Source organism: Vulpes lagopus, chromosome 13 (genome assembly GCF_018345385.1).
Source record: "Vulpes lagopus strain Blue_001 chromosome 13, ASM1834538v1, whole genome shotgun sequence".
NCBI lineage: Eukaryota > Metazoa > Chordata > Mammalia > Carnivora > Canidae > Vulpes > Vulpes lagopus.
In genome coordinates this window covers 35,233,037-35,257,104 of record NC_054836.1, presented here as the reverse complement: position 1 = coordinate 35,257,104, position 24,068 = coordinate 35,233,037, and the positions used below count along the sequence as shown (strand labels likewise).

Sequence of the window (24,068 nt, the reverse complement as noted above, 5' to 3'; positions counted from 1 at the left end):
AGTGTAGTTTCCATGCTAACAAATAGGATTTGCTTTATCTAACTTATAGCTGGATTGCTAGGAAAAGAAAAAACTTGGCATCTTACCTACCTTTATAAATGAAGTAGTTCCGCTGCTCTTTCACACCCCCCTTTTCTGCAAAATGTATACAGTTTCCTTTGTTCTTTTATAATGCTAATTTCACAGCATTATTGGTGTGGAAATATTACCTTTAAAGGGCAGGTCAATTACCCAAGATCATTACATACCATAACATCTCGTAATTAAAAACAAATAAATATAAGGAGAATTTAGAATTTTCCTAGCTCAGGAAAGACTTATTCCTTTTTATAATTTTTTGTTGTTGTTTGGAAATAAGCCAAACTGACGAAGACCAGGCAGAGAAGTTTAATTTTTATTTCTATTCTCAAGAGAAAGTGTTTAATGAAGATATTCCAACATTTCCACAACTACTGAGTTATTTCTTCAGATATAATCATTTAACTTAGGTAATACTAGAGTTATGTGTCCTACCTCCTTGCTTGACAAATGTTTTAATTAGTGATAATCGGAAAAGTAGCAAAACAAAGAATTTCAAAACTCAAAACACTAAGGCAAACTCTTGTTAGTCTCTTTCTTCTCTGGGATTCCATGAATACAAATGCTGTACTTGTGATGCCTTAACCTTCAAGTGGAGGAGCAGTCTAAATTTTTAAAAATTAAAAAAAAAAAAAAAAAAGGATGGAAGGAAGGGCAAAGAAAAAGGGGGAAAAGGTGGAACAAAAGGCTTGTCCCCCTCCACGGCTGGTAAATACCTTGGGTGTGCAGATTACCCTCCCTTTTTAAGAACTAAGTATTTCACCTCTGAGATGAAATGTGACAAGCAGTCACACCGAGCGCAGGACAAATTATTCAGGCTCCGTGATACATTTTTTCAAGACGGGTCCCGGACTGACCCAAGAGCGACTGAGACGAGACCCAGCGCGCCCCTAACGCCCAGCCTGGGCAGCTGCTGAAAGCGCAGCTTGTCCCGCTCCCTGCAGGTCCAGCAGGCCCACCTCTCAGGAAACTAAAGCACAGCTGCTCAGCTGCAGAGTGGCGCCGTGCGGGGTTTTGCAGACTCCAGGGCGAGAGCTCCAAAGAAAGTTTCTCCAGGGGCCGGACGCGTGCGGCCCGGGAACCCTGGGAGGCGCCTGTCCCCGCCCAGCCGCGCAGGGGCGACACCGGGTCCCTGGGCCGGTCGCCCCTTACCTCCCTGGACACCGCGAGCGGCCCCGCGGGGGCGACGCTGAACGCAAGGCAGGCGGGGCTCGGGCTCCCCAGGAACTCCCCCAGGACCTGCCGGTGGTCCTCGCTCTCCAAATACTGGCTCCATTTCTCCGCCGGGACGCCCAGCATCAGCTGCAGGCGACTGCCGAGAAAGCGCACCCGCGCGTCCCGAGCGAAACTCCGCGCTCTTCTGGCCGCCGCCGCCGCCGCCGCCTCCTCCTCCTCCTCCTCCTCCTCCTCGTCCAGCTCCACCACGCCCGCCAGCTCCAGGCGAGCGCCCGGGGTTCGGCGAGGGGCCGGAACTCCTAGGAAGTCGCGCGCTTCCCGGGCTGCCATCCAGCACGTCCGAGAGGATGCGGGAACGGCCGGCTCCGCCCCGGGCGGGCGAGGACCCCGCTCCCCTCCCGCACGCGCCGCGAGGGGCGCCCACCTCCTCGGGCGAGGGCGAGCAGCCGGGCCGATCCCCCCCACCTGCTGCTACTCGGCTGCGAGGGATGCTCGCAGCGCGGGTTCCGCGGGCAGAAGCGCGGGCCGGTCCGGAGCGGCGCGTCCCGTTTCCCGGGAGACGGCGCGGGGGGCGGGGCCAGCGGGGGGCGGGGCCAGCGGGGGGCGGGGCCTGCGCGCCCGGCTCGGAGCCCGGCGGGAGGAAGGGCGCGTCCTCTGCAATGCTGAGCCGCCAGGTGGGCTGCCCTCCTGGCCTCCCGCTGCTTGGCCTTCTGGAAGTTTCCTGGGGCTCCCGGCGAGCAAGAGTAACAGTCCAGCTCCGATTAATCATGATTTAAGTAGTGCTGTCTGGTGCAGAGCTGTATCCTGCACCTTGATTATTTCATATAATCCCTAAAAAGTCAGGGCTCTGAGTGCTCAGTTTGTTTTATGGCAAGGGAACTGAGTCATAAAGTGGCTGAGCAACGAGGAGAAAGTGGAACAGGAATTCAGGCCCAGTGCTGCGGGCTTTTATTCACCTTGTTGAAGGTGGTCCAGATATTACCAGGAAAGAGCTAACCTGGCAATGCAACTTTCCTAGTTGTGGAAATACAAAATCTAGGTATCCGAAATCCTGATTCTGATCCTCACCTGCCACTTAGTAGAATGTTAATACACCCAATAAGAAAATGCATAGTGCTCTTTGTACACTACGAAGTAGTACGTAGAATCATCACGCAATCCAAGAGTGCGAGGTCTGGGGAGAAAAGTTTCAGATTAAAGACAGTCTCCATGATATTGCAATGGGATATCAGTACAGCCCATTAATGACATCTGTTGAGACTCTTAAGGAAGCTCTGAATCCTGAAGTAGCCAGAATTTGGAGGGAGGATTTCTTGAACTAAACTTCTTTTAATGGGTCCTCATTCCTTGTTCATTTCAAAATAAAAACTTCAATCCTCTCATAGTTCTGAAGAGGTGTTGCCCTTGATAATCCATTATAATAACTGATTATTGATAAATAGATGTTTTTAGCAAAATTAGGACCTTCAATAATTTCTCTTTTGGGGATTTGAGTCTGATGACAATCTGTAAGCTTTTCTAGTGACATGATCAGATTCTTGAATTAACACAGACTCCTGGAAAGCCTTTATAGAGTTCGGCCATCAAGGGTGCTGGGTATGGGCCACAGCAATCTTTGATCCTCCAGTGGTTGGTGTGCAAGTCTAGGAATCACTGCTAACACCTTACAGAGGGCTTCTTCCTCTCTTCTCTCACCCCTATATTCCAGAGAAACAAATTCTGTAAATAAGAATTGACTTAAAAGTGAAAAAGCACTTTCAGATGCAGGAAACAAAACAAAACAAAAAACAAAACTAGATAATAGTGCTAATATTAAAGTACAATTTTTAAAAAATTAAATATGTAACTCAAAATATAGAATGAAGACATATCAAAGATCCATTCAGTCATTGCTGAGAAAACAAAATGATGAAGTTGTTCACAGGGAATTAGAGGAAAATATTTCTTGTCAGTGGAGGAAGACTGCAGGTTTGATACAATACTGCTTAATGTCCTTCAGAATACTATAACATTAACTTTTGTTTGAGCGGCTTTTTAAAAATAATTTGATTTTAGAAATAATTTAAGTCTGTAATGAGCAAAAATCTATAAATAAAAATATAACTTCATAAAGTTCAGATCTGTAATCAGTAGTAAATAATGAGTCAATGATCCCAGGGTCCCGAGATTGAGCCCTGCCAGGCTCCACGAGTCTACTTAAGATTCTCTCTCCCTCTCCCTCTGACCCTACACCTCAAATTAACAAATAAATCCTTTTTTAAAAAAAAGGAGTCGGGATCCCTGGGTGGTGCAGCGGTTTGGCGCCTGCCTTTGGCCCAGGGCGCGATCCTGGAGACCCGGGATCGAATCCCACATCAGGCTCCCGGTGCATGGAGCCTGCTTCTCTCTCTCTCTCTGTGACTATCATAAATTAAAAAAAAATAAAAAATAAAAAATAAATAAAAAAATTTAAAAAAGGAGTCAAAAGAGGTACATTTCCCTAGATAATTAAGTAATCTCTTGGTTAAATGATGTTAAATGACACTGAAAAGACATGCTGCCTTTCATTTATCTTTTTCCCAAGTTTTGAACAATTTTTCTTAATAACAGTTAACATTTATCTATTGCCAACCAGCCAAGGGCTGTGTACTGTGCTGAGTTCATTTATTTGCTCCACAAGTATTTACTGAATGCCTTCTAAGTGCTAAGCACAGTACTGGATGCTGAGAATACAACAGACTAAGTTCTTACTCTCATATCACTGGCAAAAACTAGAGTTATGTAGGCTAGACTAGAGCTTTACCAACTCAGTGTGCCTTCACTTCTACCAGTACTGATAATGTGACCTTGACCAGCTATTGACCTTCTAGGGGACTCAGTTTTATCATCTTAAATAGGTATAATAAGATGGCAGATTTGATTATTTTTTCTGCAAATATTCCCTCTCCCCCACCTTCATGATTGAGTATCTTTTCTATTCCTTTCAAGTGGCATTTGGCCAAATGACCGGCTTTGGTCAATGGGATGTTAGCAGACACGACACAAAGGCTTGAAATGTATTTTCATGGTGGAGCTTGCCCTCTTGTGCCCCTGCCATTATCATGAGCAGAATATCCTCAGCTAGCTCTCTGGTGCAAGGAACCAGCCTGGACCCAACTTGAGCTTAGAGGCAAGTCCAGCTACACCTGCTCTAAATCAGTTTATCCTTGGTCAACCTACAGATGCGAGCACAATAATAAATGATCACTGTTTGAAATCTCATAAATGTGGTAGGTTTGTTATGCAGCAATACCATGCGCGATAGTCAATGAAAGGGTTGTCCCCAGAATTAACTCAGTTCAAATATATAGAAAGCATGAGCACTTAGGTCAGTGCCTGGTACACTTAAGCATTACAAAGAGTTTATCATTAGTTAGGGAGTGCAAAACATGAGAAACTGAAAAAGCAAAGGTGCAATATGTTTATTATGTCAGATAATGATAGATTCTAAGAGGAAAAGCAAAGGAAAGTCAAGAGTTGGAAAGGACAATGTTAATTAATATCAATGCTCAAGAAAACTTCACTTTTGAGCAGAAATTTAAGTGAGGAAGTGAGCCATGGATTCTGGGAGAAGACTATTCTGGGTAGAGGAAAAAGCAAATAGACCCAGAGAGATGATGCTTGGTTTTTGGAGAAACAGCAAGCCCAGTAAGAAGGAATATAGTAGGAGATGAGAATAAAAAGAAACATGTTGTGGTACCTGGGTGGCTCAGTCAGTTGTGTCCAACTCTTGATTTCAGCTCAAGTCACAATCTCAAGGTTGTGATATTGAGCCCTCTGGCACCCAGCGTCAGGCTCCACATCCAGCCTGGAGCCTGTGTAAGAGTTTCTCTCTCCCTCTGCCCTTCTACCCCACCCCCTCATTCCACCCCTGCTCCCTCTCTAAAAAAAATTAAAAGAAGAAGAAGAAGGAAAAAAAAACATGTGACCAAATCACATAGGGCAATGGTAATGGCTGGGTTTTTCTTAAAACGAGATGGTGTTAGTAGAAACTGCTAACTGTCCCCACTGTCTACTCACCCTTTATTCCTTCAGGTAATAGAACACTTAACTCATTCCAGGTTTTAATGGAACTCATGGTCACCCAACTGGAAATTTCATTTCCTAGTTTCTCTTGTAACTAATGGAAAGTCAAAGTTATGAGGTACAACTCATGTGTCATGTTTTTAAAAAGGATCTGCCAACCTCCATTTCTTTTGTCTTTCCAGCTTGCTCACTAGTATATGAACATGGTTTCCTGAGTCATATTCATTCATACAAATGATCCTTAAGCATATGAAAAGATGCTCAGCTTCCCTCACAAAAGAAAAATACAACTTCAAACTATAGTACAATACTTTTTTTTAACTTATTAGCTTTAAGATTGACGTATTCTTGGTATGAGTAGGGAAACAGGCACACATCACTGCTAGGAATTCAAAATGCTGTAATTCCAGAGAATATAGTCAATTCAAAAAAACAAAACAAAACAAAACAAAAACCAATGCATTTTGCCCTTTGACCCAGCAATCTTTACACAAGGAATCTATACACAAAGCTGGTTATCACAGCACTACTTATAAGTAGAAATGACTGGAAGCTACCTAAATGCTCAGGAACAGTTGACTTGTTAAATAAACTACAGAACATCCATATAAAGGGGTAATATGCAGCTACAAAAAGAATAAGGATACCTCTATATGCTTTATTTTTTTCTCTATATATGCTTTAGTAGAATGATTTCCAAGATATATTTTCTTTTTTTAAAAAGATTTATTTATTTATTTGAGAGAGAGAGAGCATGAGTGGGAAGGGCAGAAGGAGAGAGAGAGAGAGAGAGAAGCTCAGACTCCCCACTGAACATGCAGCCTGACTCAGGGTTCCATCTCACAATCCTGAGATCATGACCTGAGCCAAAACCAAGAGTCAGAGGCTTAACTGACTGAGCCACCCAGGTGCCCCTCCAAGATATATTTTCAAGTGAAAAGTGTGTATGCTTTGCTACCATTCATCTATGAAAGTGGAGATGGGGTACCCCTGCCCTCCCCCACAGTATTTAGTTATGTGAAAATGTAATTACCACAATGAAAGAATAAGCCAAGAAGTTTTAAAAATGTTTACACATGAGAAAGGATGGAGAAAACAGAGATAGAAGCTAGACTCCTGAAAATATTCATCATTTTCTGTAGTTGATAGGAATCCTGTAAATATTTTACATAATTAAAAAATAAGTTTAAACTTTAACCTCTAAAAATAAAAAATACAATGAACCAAATGAACTTACCTGTATATTGAGTTATTGGCATAACTGTACAGAGAAGAACTATTTCAAGTAATTTTAAAATAGTAATTAGTGTATCCCTAAAAAGATAAAACCTAAGAACAAAAAGAAATGCACAAAACAAAATAAAAATGATATAAACAAATAATTTTACATTGTAGTATATTGCTGGTAACAATGTGGATAATATTATAAACATGATTATGTATTGTGAATACAAAGCTGTCATAGATTGGATTCTTAGATAAATAGATTCTAAGACTATGGAGTTCACATGCAAACTAATTAGGGACTGTGCTCAGGAAAAAAATATATCTTTAAGGGAATAGAAGTAAGACTGGGCAGAGAGAGCAGTTGAATTGTCAGGCAGCTGCAAGAGAAGCTTTGGTTGATCCCATGGGGAGCTCTTTTTTTTTTTTTAAGATTTATTTATTTATTTGAAAGAGAGAGAGCAGAGGGTGGGGGCCAGAGAGAAAGAAAAGCAGACTCCCTGCTGAGCACGGAGCCTGATGTGCAGCTCAGTCCAACGAGACTAAGATCATGACTTGAGCCAAAATCAAGACTTGGACACTTAAACTGAGTCACCCAGGTACCCACCATGGGGAGCTCTTAAACTGTGATGCCCCTTTAGAGATGTCCCAAAGCAAGGAAAGAGAACCACACCTTTGTAGCTTCATATTGCACCAGGGGAGGAGGTATAATCTTGGCCAAGTGAGGATCCATTGGCCTAGGGCAATTCTGGGGAAAGTCTCAGCAGGAGGCCTCAATAAGCAATATTTCCAGCAGATGGGGCAATGAGCTCCTTATTCCCGAGAGAAAAGATCTGGGCAGCATGAACCATAAAAGCAAGTGGATGATAATTTCTGGTGTCCTTGGAAACCAGGAATTTGGGCATAGTGAAACAGACATAAAATAGATGAGGCTAAGTAAAAACACTTTACACTTGATTTTAAAATTCAAGTTTCAATGTATAGTCATGATTTCTTTTGTCTTCAATAAATATTTATTACCTAGTTTTGCTCACAGAAGAGTCTGAAACAAGAAGTAACCCTGTGCAATGAACATCCCTAGTGTTTAGACGTTGGTCTCTAAATACCATTTTCCACACAAACAGGGAAATTTGGAGAAATGCCTGATTCCAGCTATGGGGCAGAAAAAGTACAAGTTGGTCTTGGAACATGCAAAAAGCAGAAAAGCTATCAAATACTCATGACAACATGACAAAAATTTTCAGGAGTCAACTTGAAGAGGCTTCCACTACCTTAAATTTGAATCTCAATAAAAATAAAAACTACAATAGCTTGAAATATTTCAGGTATATGGCAGTCTATGAATGTGTGATGGAAGTATGCTTATGCTTATGCTACAGAAATTTGAGAAGAGCTTTGCTCTCACCCTCACTACAACAATAACAAAATATGTTGAGAAATCTGCAAAATCACAACTTTGCTTGAACTCAATCAAACACCTGTGACCAGGTGAACTTGCTGACCAAATGAACTTACTCTGAAGCCTTTGAAGAGATGGGCCATGAGCCCTTGATTACCTAGAGGTGATTCCTCTAGGCTGGTGTCTGGGTGGCTTAGTCAGTTGAGCACCTAACCTGTGATTTCAGCTCAGGTCATGATCTCATGGGTCATGAGATGGAGCGCCACGTTGGGTCCCATACTTAGCAGCGAGTCTGCTTGAGATTCTCTCCCTCTACCCCTCCCTCCAGTCATGCACATGTGTGTTCTCTCTCTCTCTGTAAAATAAATATATCTTTTAAAAGTAGGAAACACTTCGCTTATTTTACAAATTACTATTAATTGTGTGTGTGGTCTATTTAGAGAATATAGGGCAGCCCGGGTGGCTCAGCAGTTTAGCGCCTGCCTTCAGCCCAGGGCATGACCCTGGAGACCCAGGATCGAGTCCCATATCGGGCTCCCTGCATGGAGCCTGCTTCTCCCTCTGCCTGTGTCTCTGCCTCTCTCTCTCTCTGTGTGTGACTATCATAAATAAAAGAAATATATATATTTTTTTTAAAAAAAAGGAGGACTGGGTGGCTCAGTTGGTCAAGTGTCTGGCTCTTCTTGATTTCAGCTCAGGTCATGATCTCAGGATTCTGGGACCAAGCCCAATATTGGGCTCTGCACTCAGTGAAAGTCTGCTTAAGGATTTTCTTTCTCTCCCTCTACCCCTCCTTTGACTCATGTGCATGCATGCTCTTTCTCTCCGTCTTAGCAGCGAGGAATAAGAATACATACATACTCAAATACATACATACATACATACATACATAAATAAATCTTAACAAAAAAAAAATAAAGAAGAAGATAGATCATCCAAAAGCTGTGGGACATTATCAGTCTAAATGTGTAGTTGGAATCTCAGAAATAAGAGAGAGAATGAGGCCAATGAAATATTTTTTAAATCATGGCTGAGACTTATTTTTCAAAAGTAATGAAACATACTAACCATAGTTCTAGGAAACTCAGAGAACACCAAGCAGGATAGATACCAAACAAAGCAAAACAAAACAAACAAAATCCCACATACACACCTAGGCACATCCTATTCAAACTGTTTTAAACAAAAGATAAACAAAATAAAATAATAAAAAATAAATAAACAAAAGATAAAAAGAAAAATCTTAGAGGCAACCAGAGAGGGAAAAAGAAAAAGTTGTATAAAGGAAAAAAGTACAACAGATTTATTTTTAACCCAGAAGATAGTGGAGCAACATCTTTAAAGTACAAGGGAGGAAAAAAAGGAATTAAATGAGAATTCTATAGTGGGCAACAATATCTTTCTAAAATGAAGGACTAATAAAGAAACTTTCTCCAATAAACAAAAACCAAGAGAATTTCATTGTCAGCAGAATTGCACTATAGGGAGGTGGCAGAAAAAGATAGATGAAAACTGGCTTTCAGGACAAATTGAGGGAGCAGTGCTGCTTATCCTTCTGTACTTCCTTCATGATTTTGAACTTCTGCATAAGAGAAATAACTGTTGTTGTTTTCATGTGTGTGTGCACGCGTGGTTTTTTTTTTTTTTTTACTGTATTTTCAGTCTTTGTGTTATTGCATTTTAGCTTGTATTCTAATTTGTACAGATGAGAGCCAATCAGGGTTCTTTAAGCAAAAGAATGACATGATCTCACTAAGGTTTTACAAGGATGATTCTAGCTGTTTGCTGTGACTAGACAATAAAGAATCAAAGATTATAGTAATAACCCAGATGAGGGATATTGATGGTGGTATTTAGTAGTGGAAGTGGTGAGTAGTTATGAGAAGTGGTTAGATTTTGGATATGTTTTCAAGGTAAAATGAACAGGATTTTCTGAAAGTTGTGGAATATATGAAAAGAAATAATTATGGATTAATAGAATTGTCTTTTTTTTCTGAAAAGATGAGAGATGGCTTTGAGATGTGCTAAGATAAAGGAGCCTGGAGATAGAACACATTTGAGGAAGGAAACCAGAAGACTGTGGACATGTTACATGTGAGATATCTAGTAAATGTCTAGCTGGAGATATTGAAATGTCAGTTGGATATATAGTTTTGGTTCAGGGGAGAGATGAAACTTGAGAATCATTGGCATAGAGATAATATTCAAAATTATGAGACTAAGGGCACCTGGGTGGGCCTTAGTTGAGCATACGACTGTTGGTTTTGGTTTAGGTCATAATCTCAGGATTGTGGGATCGAGCCCAGGATTGGGCTCCAAGCTCAGCAGGCAGTCTGCTTCAGATTCTTTCCCTCTGCCTCTCCCCACACTTGCTTTTATGCTCTCTTTCTTTCTTTCTAAAATAAATAAATAAATCAATGAAAAATTAAATTAAGGTATGAGACTAGAGATTACCTGAGATAATCCAAGGACCAAACCCTGGGACTGAGGAGGAACTCGCAAAGGAGACTGAGAAGGAGAATCTAATGATGTAGGAGGAAAAAAGGGGAAAGCAGAGTTCTAGGAGCCAAGGTGGAAAAAATGTTTCCAGAGAAAGGGAGTAGGCAACTGGACCAAATGCTTCTGAGATGTCAACTGAGGTAAAGACTGAGAATCAGCTGTTGGACTTAGTCACACAAAGTGGTAATTAACAACCTTGAAAAAAGGTTTGTCAGAAGAGTGGTTAAGTAAAAAACCTGATTGGAATGAGTTTAAAAGAGAATGGAAAAAGAAAATTTGGACACTGTAAGTATGGAAACCTCTGTTTAGGAGGAGCAGAAAAATGGAGTAGGAAGTAGGTGTGGGAAGAATTTTCTTTTTCTAGATGTTTTCTTGTTTTCTAAATATATAAATGCATTTTTTTTCTGATGAGAATGGTTTAATAGCGAGGGAAAATGTTGCTGATGCTAGAGAGAAAAAGAAAGGACTGCTGTCTGTAAGCAGGTAAGAAAAGGATAGAATCCAGCTTTAAAGAGGGGTTTGCCTTAAATAGGAACACAGATTTCATCCACAGAAGCAGAAGAAAAGGCAGAAGTAGCTTGGTACATGTAGGGATAGGAATTTACAGAGATTCTCTTCTGATTGTGCTTATCTTCTGATGAAGTAGGAACAAAGTCGTCATTGGAGAATTCCAATTAGGGATGAAGTATTCAAAATTTGAGATTAGTGAAGGTGGTAAAGAGTGGCTCAGGAGACTGGAAAAGTGAATAAACTATGGAAGTAGAGGTTTGCAGAGCTGCACTAAAGGCCCACTTGAGTTTAACTGGTATGAATTTCGGTGTTTTTCTTCAAGCCATATTCAACTGCATGGTTTTTGGAGCTAAGTTGGCTGGATTTAATCTTGGTTGGTTGGTTTTTGCCAGGGTAGTTTGATGAAGGGAGACTGGAGTGGGAGAGTTCAGGTTGTATGGAAATTAGTCATTAATATATACATATATATATATATACACATATATATACACACACATTACTATTTTACTACAGATGCAGTATCACCTTATACCTGTTAGAAAGTCTATTATAAAAAAAGATAACAAGTATTGGGGAGAATGTGTAGGAAAGAGAATCTTTGGACACTGTTGATGGATGGGAATGTAAATTGAAGCAGCCACTATGGAAAACAGTATGGAAGTTACCTGAGAAAATTAAAAATAGAACGACCATATGATCCTGAAATTCTACTTCTGGGTATGTATCTGAAGAAAATACAATCACTGTCTCACTATCTTGCAGAGATATCTGCACCCCCACGTGCACTGCAGAATTATTCACAGTAGCCAAGATGGGGAAATAACCTAAATGTCCATCTATGGATGAATGGATAAAAAAAAAATTGAGATGTATTTAAACATACACACACATATATAAACACACATACACACTCACACACATATAAAGAAGGAAATCCTGCCTTTTGAGAAAACATGAATAGAACTTGAGGGCATTATGCTGAAATAAGTCAGACAAAGAAGAGTAAATGTTACATAATATCACTTAAATGTAGAATCTAAAAAAGCTGAACCTATAGAAATAGAGAGTAGAATAGTGATTACCAGGGCCGGGGTTCAGGAAAAATGACAAGATGTGGTCAAAGGGTATAAATTCCCACTTATAAGATGAATCAATTCTTAACCAGCGTGATGAGCATGGTTAACAATGCTGTATTGTAATCCTAAAGTGGCTAAGAGAGTAGATCTTAAGTGTTCTCACCACACCTAAAACAGCAACAACAAAAAAAGGTAATTATGTGAGATGACGGAGGTGTTAATTAATCTTGTTGTGGTAATCATTTCACCATATATATCTGTATCAAATCATGACATTTTTATCTTAAACATACACAATGTTACCTGTAAATAAAGCTGGAAAAAAATTTTTTACTATGGTACCTAAACTGAGTATGGAGAGAAATGAGGGGTGAAGGGACAGTAAAAAGGTAATAGAACCGATGGATTCTGACAGGGAGAAAGGTGAATAACTTGCCTGGAGTATGTAAATATTCAATTTCCCCCCTGGAAAGTAGGATTTCTGCTAAATACATCCAAGGATGAATTTAGACTTAGCCTTCAGGACCAGCCTCATAGGTAATAGTATGTGACTACTTTCACTGTCCTAAAAAGGTCTCCTCCTCTGTTTGCTAATGTCCAAAGTCCCCTCAATGTGTTTGCTCCAATCACACAATTATTCTGTGAAGATAAGTGATCCAATTTCACAACTTTTCTCAAGTGTGATGAATAAAGTATTTAAAAGAGCAGGAGGAGACCCAACAAATGAAGGAAAAAGGAGTGAACAACAATAGAAATGAAAAATAATTTAACAATCCCACCAAGAGGGATACGTCAGGGAGGATGCTTCACTTTCAACTGCAGTTAACCAAAAACCCAACTGGGAGTGGAGTGTAATAAGGACATTTATAACCTTACAGAACTCTCATTGTAGTGAAGTCATGGATTGGTTATTTCAATGACTCAGGGATGAGACTTTGTTCATCTCTCTTTTCTGTGGTCTACAATACGTCAGTGATTCTCCTATCCTGGCTGCTAGGTGCCAACCATGCTTTCTAGCGTTCTGTGTAGGTTCTTGTCCAGAGGCAAGAAAAAGGAACATCTTCATTTCTGAGTCAAGAAAACTTCCAAAGCCTTCCTGAAGTCTTCCCCTTACATCTAATCAGCATGAGAACTCCTTGGTTAGTTTAGCTAATTAAGACCCAACTCTAACCTCCTCTTAAGGATATAACCACTAGCAGGAGTCTGAGAAAATCTGGGTTCTGTTAGTGAGAAAAAAGGGAAAAATAAGCCTCAATTTAGTAGTTAACCAAGAGAGATATTGAAGGTGTTTTTTTTTTCTCAGATGTCATTAATAACATAAAATATCACAGGAAATACCACCTTGTGTTAACATAATTGCCCATGAATTACAAAGACTATCATTTTTGGGGGGATGCCTGGGTGGCTCAGTGGTTGAATGTCTGCTTTTAGCTCAGGTCGTGGTCCTGGAATCCCCAGAGTCTCACATTGGGCTCCCTGTGGGGAGCCTGCTTCTCCCTCTGCCTGTGTCTCTGCTTCTCTCTCTGTGTCTCTCATGAATAAAATAAATAAATTCTTTTTTAAAAAAGACTATCACTGTTTTTTTTAAGTGTAGCTAAACATTTAAGGGAATTTATTCTTGGAGAAGTCCTTGATGGAGGCCATCTTAAGATTTTGAAAGGAGAAAAAGAAAAATGGTAAAACTGTGAAAACCATGCAATTTGAAGAATTCAGTTATCTGGATTTCCAGAGATATGATGCCATTAGAACAAGTTGGTGAAAGACAACTATAATAGGAAGCTGCTCTCTCAGCCCCTAAGATACATAACATGGGTATCCAGAAGAGTGACATGCCAGTGAAGATACATATGCAAATCAGACAGGAATGTCAACTCATAAGGTCAAGATCATTCAAAGTAGATAGAAAACAATAGTTATTTTTTTCTTACCACTGTTTGATTTGATTTAAAAAAAAAAAATCCTTCCAGAAAATAAGCATGAGTTTAAGAGTTAAAGGCAGAAATACAGTAGAAAATTAAAAGATTTGCAGAAAGAATAATTTCATAATACTTAGAAAATACTTAGTTGTACTGGCAATGACTGACAAAAGCAAGCAAGAAAGCAAACATAACCACAAGACTCTCAGGACAGGAAATCCTCACCCACTACTTGGTGTAATCTCTTCCTGTACAAGTGTCATGCGCCCCTCTTGACATTATAGTTATCTATGGAGTTTTCTTATTTTTTTCTTATTAGCACCTAAGCCCTTTGAGGGCAGGAACCATCAGAGACTTGGCCATTTATTAATTTTATTTTATCCCCTACAGCATCTAGCATAGACCTTTTAGCACTACTATTGTTCAAATATTTGTTGACTTGAAATAAACCCTTTGAAAAAAATGCCAGCAAAGGGAGGACTTCTGTTTCCTGAGAAATTCTAGTCAGGGAAAACGTCAAAAGTCTCTGAAGGAAGAAGAAAAAAGTAAATCTGTAAAAAGAGATTAAATTATAGGTGATCAGAACAAGAAAGCAGCTTTATTTTTAAAGCACTTGTTCCAGAGGAGAAAGACGATTCAGAAATTAAATAAATTCATCAAAAGAATATGAGAGGCAGTTAAGTTGTAGAGGGTATAAACACAATTATTTCTGAATGTCTTCTAAATCATATTAAACATTATTATTTCTATTCCTATTTGTTAAACCTTTCCTTGAAATCAGCAATGAGGAGAAAGCCCGAGGGAAGTACTCAGCATCATGCACAGGTGGGAATTAAATGAAGATTAGTGATCCCTCCCAGCGTGGAGGCAGCAGACGTGTTTGGAATTAAGTCTCAGGCTCAAGTTTAGCATTCAACAGTTGGCAAAGCCCTCTCATATAAGATGTCCTATTTAGTGGAGAGAGATTTAAGGAGGAGAGCAGTGTGCTTAGGTCAGATAAATATTTTTCCTTTCATACTTACATTGCTGATATACCCATTGTAATGTTGCTAAGGTTTCTTTCTGAACCAGTAAGCACTGTTTGCTATTCTCCCTAAATATGTATTTATATTCCTAATAGATTGGTAGTGAATTGTTCCAGGATATAGAACTCCTCATAAAACTAGAATATTCTCAAATCTCCAAGGATGAGCACACCCTTTTATAATGCCCAGCACCAAAAAAACCCACCACTTTCCCAGCAATGCCAGCCCCTTACAAATAGGGCATCCTCTGTGACTCTCTCAAGGGCTGCGTGGGCTGGGAGAGGTTAAAGTTTATAAAATGTTCTTTCAGTTCACACTAGCAGACTCTTTCTCAGTTGTCCAAGCCCTTTGTTTCCCATGTAAACAATGGTGCAAATGCAGCTATCCTCCCCTCATGAACCTCAGTACTTTTGTCCCGAAATGGTCAATAAAATTGCCATTGGCAAGATCAAGGACTTCGAGAAGAAAGAGGGCAGATGAGAACAGAAGAGAAATCACAAACACAGCTGAAAGTATATTTCATCAATTCTATGGTGCACATTTTTTCACATCTCTGAAGTTGGGGTGTGTGTTCTATTTGTGGTCTGCCAAGAACCATGGCTGTTATTAGTGCTCCTACCATACACATCTGCAGCAAAGATTGCTAAGAAATTCCTGGAGATAAAAGTCAAGCATTCTTTTATGAAATGTTGCATTATGAATGCTGTTAATGTCATAGAAAATAATATTGGTTGACTATTCATGACTTCTGGTTTATTAATTATCTATTGCTGCAAAACAACTCCACAAATGTAGCAGCTTGAAACAACATTCATTTGTTGACTCACCAGTTCCTGTTGGTCAAGAATCTGAAAGGGGTTTAGCTGTGGCTAAACACCCCCCTTTAGGGTGCTGTGGCTCAGAGTTTCTCATGAGGTTGTAGTAAAGATGGCACCTGAGGTGACAGTCATCTGAATGCTTGACTGGCCTGGAAGGCCCACTTCAAGCTCACTTAGGTGGTGGTTGTCCAGAGGTCTCAGTTACCATGTGGGCCTCTCCACAGGGCTGCTTACAACATGGGAGCTGGTTTCCTCTGAAGTGAGTAATCCAAGAGAACAACTAAGAAGGAAGCCACAGTGACTTTCTACATCCTAGTCTTGGAAGTCCCACACTGTCATTGCCACTTTATTCTGTTCATTGGAAGCAAGTCACAAAGCCCAGCCCACACTCAAGAGGAGGGAATCAGGCTCCACTTACAGAGTATCAAAGGAAGGAAGGAGTATCAAATAATTCATGGACATAGTTTTAAAACTACCACTGTTGGGCACAAACATGATTGAAAAGTAAGTCACTGCATATGAACTAACTAACTTTCATTTGGATTATTTACATTCCTTTTTTTTTTAAAGATTTTATTTTTTAAAGTCATTTTTACACCGAAAATGGGGCTCGAACTTATAACCCTGAGAACGAGAGTCACACGCTCCACAGACTGAACCTGCCAGGAGCCCCTCATCCAGATTCCTAACATATGTACAGGAGTGATATATGAGAAAATATCTGTCTAAATAAGAGTTCTTTCCTAAATGTAAAATAAAATTTCTAAGTAATATTAAAGCCTTGTGCTGTACTGTTATTGGCAGGTGTTTTTTTTTGCCATATATAAATTAATTTATATATATATATATATATATATACATATATATATATATATATATATAAAACAATCAATTGTGTCTCAGATTCAGCAAATACAGTTAATAGGCTTTTAAAAATAAAGTTTAGGAAGCAATCATCTTAAAAAAAAAAAAAAAGAAGCAATCACCTTTGTTGATGAAACAAACCCTTTCTCTGATTTGCTTTTTTAAATTATTAAGTCATCATAATCCTCAGAAACTATCTCACACAATTACAGAAAAATTTTAAATCAGTCCTATTTTTAAGTGAAATGACTTTTCCACTTGCATTTTTGATTTTTATATGCCCTAGTAAAATGCTTATGTAACTGCTTGAGCTTTTTCATAAATCCAACAATTAAAAACATAATTTCAGGACTGGGTTTTACTACCCATATATTGAAAGTTTGGAGTAAAAACGTGCTGTCTAGGGCCTGTATTCCGCTGTATAGCCACAATGGTTATTATGATATTAAGATAATTCCATACTAAGAAGCATATAGGCACTATGGCTCCTGATTGCTCTCCTACCATCCCATGACCTCCCCAGGATCCAGCAATAGAAACAGTACTACGTGGCAGTACCTTGGAACTTTTTCTCTACTACTATGCCTAGCATCTTTTCTGACTGATGCAAACTGTGCTGTTATAAGTACTTTGACTATCACACCTATATCTATGATAATGAGAACCAATAATTAATTTTTGTATATTTAAGGGGAATGAGCTAAACGTGTCACAGAGTAACTGTTAGTTTGATATTTAAACATGTCTGATTTTTTATTGGGTATTGTAGGTTCCTGAAAACAAAGCACTATCCTCTGGATTCATGAGCTCAGCTACAAAAAATTAAAGCAGGAAGGTTACTTCCAATTATTCTGGAAGTATTCTGAACAAAGCCAGAGTTAAAAAACATCTTGGGGATCCCTGGGTGGCTCAGCGGTTTAGCACCTGCCTTTGGCCCAGGGTGCAGTCCTGGAGTCCTGCAATCAAGTCCCACGTTGGGCTCCCAGCATAGAGCCTGCTTCTCCCTCCTACTGTGTCTCTGCCTCTCTCTCTCTCTATGTCTATCATAAATAAATAAATATTTTTTAAAAATCAAATTTAAAAAAATCTTATATTTTTCTAAGTAAGAGACATAGGTATTTAAGTCATAAATCCAACCAGTATTTCTTGTAGAATGCACTGTTATAAATTGAAAATATTTTATTTGAATATATTCTTTGATAATTATCAGCTCTTTTTTCCTTTTCTTATACCAGTAATTCTTTTAAGATCATGGATTCAAATAAGGATATTTTAAAGAAAATTAACATTTTTAAAAGGTTTTTATTTATTTGACAGAGAAGACAGTGCAGAAGCAAGAGGTGCAGGAGAGGGAGAAGTAGGCTCTCCGCCAAGCAGGGAGTCTGATGTAGGGCTCAATCCCAGGACCCTGGGACCATTACTTGAGCTGAAGGCAGATGCTTACCCGACTGAGCCCAGACGCCCCAAAATTAATATTTTAAAAACATTTTATGGGGATCCCTGGGTGGCTCAGCGGTTTAGCCCCTGTCTTTGGCCGAGGGCGCTATCCTGGAGTCCCACGTCGGGCTCCCAGTATGGAGCCTGCTTCTCCCTCCTCCTGTGTCTCTGCCTCTCTCTCTCTCTCTCTCTGTCTATCATAAATAAATAAATAATCTTTAAAAAAAAAAAAAGAAAACATTTTATAAACAAGGTAATGCTTCTCCTAAAAATATAGAAAGTCTATTTATGCCTGCAAAATGATCAATTTAATAAAATTCTTTAGGTAGGTTTGGCGTTTTTCCTTCCTCCCTCCCTTTAATAGATTTTATCCCTAAGTAATCTCTACATCCAATGTGGGGCTTGAACCCACAACGGTAAGATTAAGAGTTGCATACTCCAATGACTGAGCCAGCCAGGTGCCCCCTTTTCCTTCTTTTATGTCAAAGTTTACATTTACAATTTCATGCAAGAATAAAAGTAAAATAAAGGACTTGGTGGACATACTTACAAAGACTTTTAATACAAATCGACATCCCCACTGTTCTGAAAAACAAAGCAAACAAGAAAACATATGAAGAAGAGAGGCTCTTTCCATAGGTTCCAAAACTCCATTCTAGTCATGATTTATTCCATAAAAATGAGAATTAGAGGCACCTGGGTGGCTCAGTGGTTGAGCATCTGCCTTTGGCTCAGGTTGTGATCCCAGGGTCCTGGGATCGAGTCCTGCATCAGGCTCCCCAGGGGGAGCCTGTTTCTCCCTTGGCCTATGCCTCTGGTTCTCTGTATGTCTCTCATGAATAAAGTCTTTTTAAAAAAATGAGAATTAAAATAAGGTTATATATTACCATCAGAATAGGGCTTATTTTTCTCACAATCTTTTTGTCCACATAATTATAGAAAGTGAGAAGAAGCAACTATAATAAAAACCACAGTAACTTATAAACTTACTTCTGACTTATGAACTGTATTTAGAAATAGACATGATGCTTCACCAAACATGCATGCACACACACACATTTCATATATACATATATAAATTTGACAAAGAATAAGCTGACACAAAGAGAGCTTCAAAGATGTCAAACAGTTAAGTTAAAGTTGTAACCATTTACAATTTCCTGAACTGAGTTGGAATCTTTTTTCCAGTTAGCTTATTGCTTGCCTTTAAATTTTTCCTCTATAGTGTTTTCAGACTTGTTAGTGGGACCAAACTCTTGGAAGCTATGATGCCCTTTACATAGCACCATGAATTACTGACATATTTAATTCTAGCATAAAATAATACAAGCTAGGAACGATTTTACCAGCAGAAGATGTAACCTTTATTATGGCTCCCACATCTCAAAAATAATACTATCAATAAAATAGTTATTAAACCACATTTCATAGCAAAATAATAAATAACACAACTTGAGCCAAGCCAACCATCTAGAAATGCATGATTCAAAGACGGATGTGTGACTGAGACAACTGCTTATGTCCCATTTCCTCCTCTTCCCTGTGATTTGCTTTTGTCTGATCTTTGCTCCCAGGATCTGACTTCTTGGCCTACTCTGACTTGAAACCTGTTCATCTTAACTTGGCCCAACATGATTTGAGCCTTGGCTCCTCCCTGTAGATGCAGGCTGTTTTAACACACTCCCACACTCCCACACTCCCACCGGCTGGCCTGCCGGTACCTTGGATTGTAGCTCTGGGAATCTTGCTGAGGTATGGATCCAAGGAGACAGGGTTAATGCAGGAAAGAGGAATAGCATCCTTTGTGCCTGAACTTGGCATACAAAAGGCGCTCAATAATGTACTGACCGACTGGAAAAAGTATCTTCAAAAGTCAGCTTGGGAATGAAAGGGGTAAGTCAGAATAAAGGACAGTATCTGAAGCCAAGTAAAAGGATAAGGTGGCTGAAAGTGGAGAGTGGGAACTAGCTTGAGGTGCTCCTGAGCCTGGCAGGACACTAAGCCAGTTTGGACAATTTATTTACTTACATCCTATCTTATTCCACAAAGAATCTGAACAGCTAAGTCAAAGTAGCTTGGAGCTCATAAATGTGGAGCAATCTATTATTCTTTTTCTGAATCAAGTTTGAAAGGTGGTTGTCTATGATAAGAAAGCCGTTTGGACACCAAATGGCACATTTTCTTTTCGTGGCTATAATTTGGCAGGGAGCTGAAAACACAGGAGTACTTTTGCCCTGTAAGCTCAGATTCATTTTGTCTATTTAATAGAGAATGTTTTAAATACAAAACATTTCCCATACATGTCCACAAAAAAGGTTATCAAATAAGTGGGCAGCTGTTTTTTTCACTAATTGGTTTGTTTATCTGGTTGTCTGCTATCACCTTGAGGTAGGCAAATTGTATTTGGAATTAACATTTTAAAATTAGGTAAAAACTAGAGGCATCAACTCTTAATTTCAGCTCAGGTCACAGTCTGAGAGTCCTGGGATTGAGCCCATCAGGCTCTGTGCTCAGCAGGGAGCCTAGCCTCTCTCTGCCTCTCTCTCTGCTTGCTTTTTATCTCAAATAAATCTTAAAGTTATGAAAAAAAATGACTTGAAGCTTTAATTTTTACACTGGGAAACATAACTATCCTCTAATTCTGAAACAGAGCAACCCAAACTCCATCATAAGCACATAGTTTGAGAGAAATATACAATTAAACCAAGAAATTCCTACGGAATTTTGCCCTCTTTTCCCTTTATGGGACATTGAGAATTAACTTTTCAATGTATTTGTGTCCACTTTCAAAGCTTTTCAGCATTGGTCCAAATGAGCAGTATTCCATGCCTCTCCCCTTACCGTTTGGATTAATTCATAATTAACGGTAACTTCAATCGAACACTCTTGTATCAGGAGCTTATCTTATTTATCTTATTTGATCCTCAAAACAGACCTGTGAGGCATAGTGCAAAGGAGGAAAAGAGGATGCAGAAAGGTTAATATGCCCAAGGTTGTGTGGCTAGTAAGCGGCCCAACCAGGAATGAAGCCCACACCCCTCTGGCTCTCAGTTGGTGATCTCTGGATCACAGGACTGTGCTAGCACTGGGAAATCCGCCTACTTCATTGTCAACAGGCCTCGACACTCCAGTGGCAAAGCATACAGGTCCTGCAGGGTGTTGCTGTACTGCTGTGTCTTCTCTCTCTCCTGTTGTCTTTTGCCCCCTCTGGACTGCCGTGCTTCAGCCATAGTCCAATCTCAGGTCTCATCCCTCTTGCTGGAGTCCTCTTCTCCCAACTGCTCCTCAGGTGCCAATTTGCAAGGTTCGCCCTTTACTCCAAGTTTTGCTCAGACATCACCCTCATTACAACTGCAGCCTTGGCACTCCTCATCACCAGTACTCTGCTTGCCCTCCCTCGCCCTTACCACTCTGTAATATGTGTGACCTCTGTGAGAACAGCAAGAGGTCTTCTTGTTGTTCCTGGTCTCTCTGCCTTCCAGATTAATGCCTGGCACAAAGTAAACAGTAGGTTCATGGAGTGGAGACTCAAAAAAATTTAACCTATTAGCTTTTGCTATTGTCAAGTCCTATAGCAAATTAGTGTCCAGAAACTGATGGAGAGGGAGTTATGTAACAAGGTAGTTTCATGGCAACTGTCGGTACAAATTTTCATATAGTATTTTAGTCCATGTATGTTTAGGCCTATCTGTAATTTCTTACTTTTTTCCTTTAAGCATCTTTAAAAAGTTGTATTTTGAAATTTTAACTTCTTATCCAATGCAAATGTTGTATGTATCTGTAATATTATACATAGCATATACATTATCTATATAAATGTACTTTTTATTAAAATATAGGGAACATTGGGGCATCTGGGTGGCACATTTAAGCATCTGACTCCTGGTTTCCACTCAGGTCATCTCCTCAGGGTGGTGGGATCGAGCCCCAGGTCGGATTCCCTGCACAGTGTGGAGTCCACTTAAATTTCTCTCTCCCTCCCTCTGCCCCCCCAACCCCTGCTCAATCTCTAATATATAAATCTTGAAAAAAAGTATAGAGGTAACAAAAAACCCCTATGGGTTATGTTTACATTGAACAAAAATTTAAACAGTGCCAGCTATGCAAGGGGAGTATTGTTAATTGGGGGAAATGCAGCTACTGTTTCCCTGAATAAAATTCTTTATTATGGTATTTTGATTTTATGGAATATTTCAGATATAAGCTTATATGAAAATTTGGCTGGACTGTCATCCAATTTTCCTGGGTGACTTCACTAGGCAATGTACAATGTATGTAAGTCTTCAGTATCTGTGCTTAATTGTGGACAAAATAGTGATACATGATTTATTGTAAAAATACTTTTTTTAAGGAGAACGGATTTTTATGTCAGTATGGTCTAACACATGTACTGCTAATTTAAAACCTTATTACGTACATGCATACATAAATTGCTTTTCTGGGCCAAAGTACTACAAGCAGCACTTTTTTTTTTTTTTTTTAATACATGACCACTTGGGATTATTATTAAAATTCTGAAATCTAGGAACCTAATTGGAACGTTTTTTCTTCCAGGAGAAATTATCCAAGCACTATCCAAACAATTACCTTAGACAAAATAGAAGTTTACAAGATCTATCTTCTTTCCTCTCTTCTGCTCTCCTCCTATTTGTACTTGAGATTACTTGCAGGTATCCAAAAATAAATTATTTCATTGCCACCTGCTTCTAGGAGGAACACAGCCAAAGATGCTAATTAGTAAATCTGAAAAGAATGAAAACACATACCTTAAAAATCCTGCTACACAATTACAAGTTGGTTGTGTGTATATTAAACAGATATTATTGCCTGGCAATAAATACAGTTAACACAATTCAGATGTATTGAATAAACTAGTTTGCATTTCTTGCACATACCTTCTCTGAACCCCTTAAGCATCTGAACTTTTAAATAGAAATACTAAACAAATGATATTTTTTTTGACTTGTGGTCATCCTTACCAACAGCACTGTGAACCACACCACATTATATTACAGTCTTGCTCTTAGCACTGCTTCAACCTTCCCAGCTTATATCAATGGTTTCATGTCCACAATCTAGGAAAATGTAAAAAGTATCATTTTTTTCTTCCATCCAGTCTTGTTCCTAGACGTGGTTGTTCCTAGAAGTCTCAAGAATCAAGCTAGTACTATCATACTAAAAGTAAAAATAAGAGGACAAAATCTTTATTTTCTAATTTCATTATCATCTTTTATGTGGTATCATCCTGAGGCTTCCAAACACGAATTTTTCTGTTAATTCTATCATCTTTCATTTTGATACAAATTTTTTGAAAATTCTCTTGCTGGTTTTGTTTGGAAGAATAGCATACATTTAACGGTTTCTTGGTTTGGTCATTGTTATGAACACATTACCCTAAACCACAGTGTGACATACACATACTTTTACCTTAGGGCTTTCCTGTACAAGACAATCTATCCCCACACTCTTTAGCTCCCATTACCACAGACGTAAAAAGACTCTTTATGGAGAGTCTTCTGTCAGCGGGTCAGTGTACTTCCCCTGTTGCCTAATATCCCCTGCCCCTCACTTTACTGTATCATCTAATCTGGCCTGGGCTTGGAAATCTGATAACTGAAGTTGTTACAATAACATATTCATTATGTGAGTAAGGTTCTTCATGAGATTTGCTGGGCTCTCCCCGGAGGAAAAGACAACAGCTTTTGCTTACAGATTTTGTGGCATTTATGTGGCACACTCTGCTTCTTAGTGTTTCTGTGAGCTTAAATAATATTTTAATTATGTTTTCGTTTTTAGCTCTTCCTACAATTTCCCAACATTTATTGCTTAAAAATATTTAAGTAAAAAATGTCCCTAAATCAAATTTTAATTTCCATAAATGTCTAGAGCAATGGCTACAAATTAACATGAAATCTGCATTGGTGTTCTTTGGCAGTATGTTCAGAGAAATGGTGACCAGATCTTAATACCAGGAATTATGAAGAGTTGCCAATACGTTTTCT

The 24,068-nt window shown here is 39.2% G+C and overlaps 1 protein-coding gene across 1 annotated transcript in view; it reads right to left on the bottom strand.

Moving 5' to 3' along the window:
* Window positions 1-1,691, bottom strand: part of DNAH11 (dynein axonemal heavy chain 11) — a 313,463-nt gene extending 311,772 nt beyond the window's left edge. The window contains 1 exon segment of the mRNA XM_041728012.1: window positions 1,231-1,691. Coding sequence (XP_041583946.1) covers window positions 1,231-1,584 — 354 coding nt within the window. The 5' untranslated portion in view covers window positions 1,585-1,691.
* Between the last annotated feature and the right edge of the window lie 22,377 nt (window positions 1,692-24,068).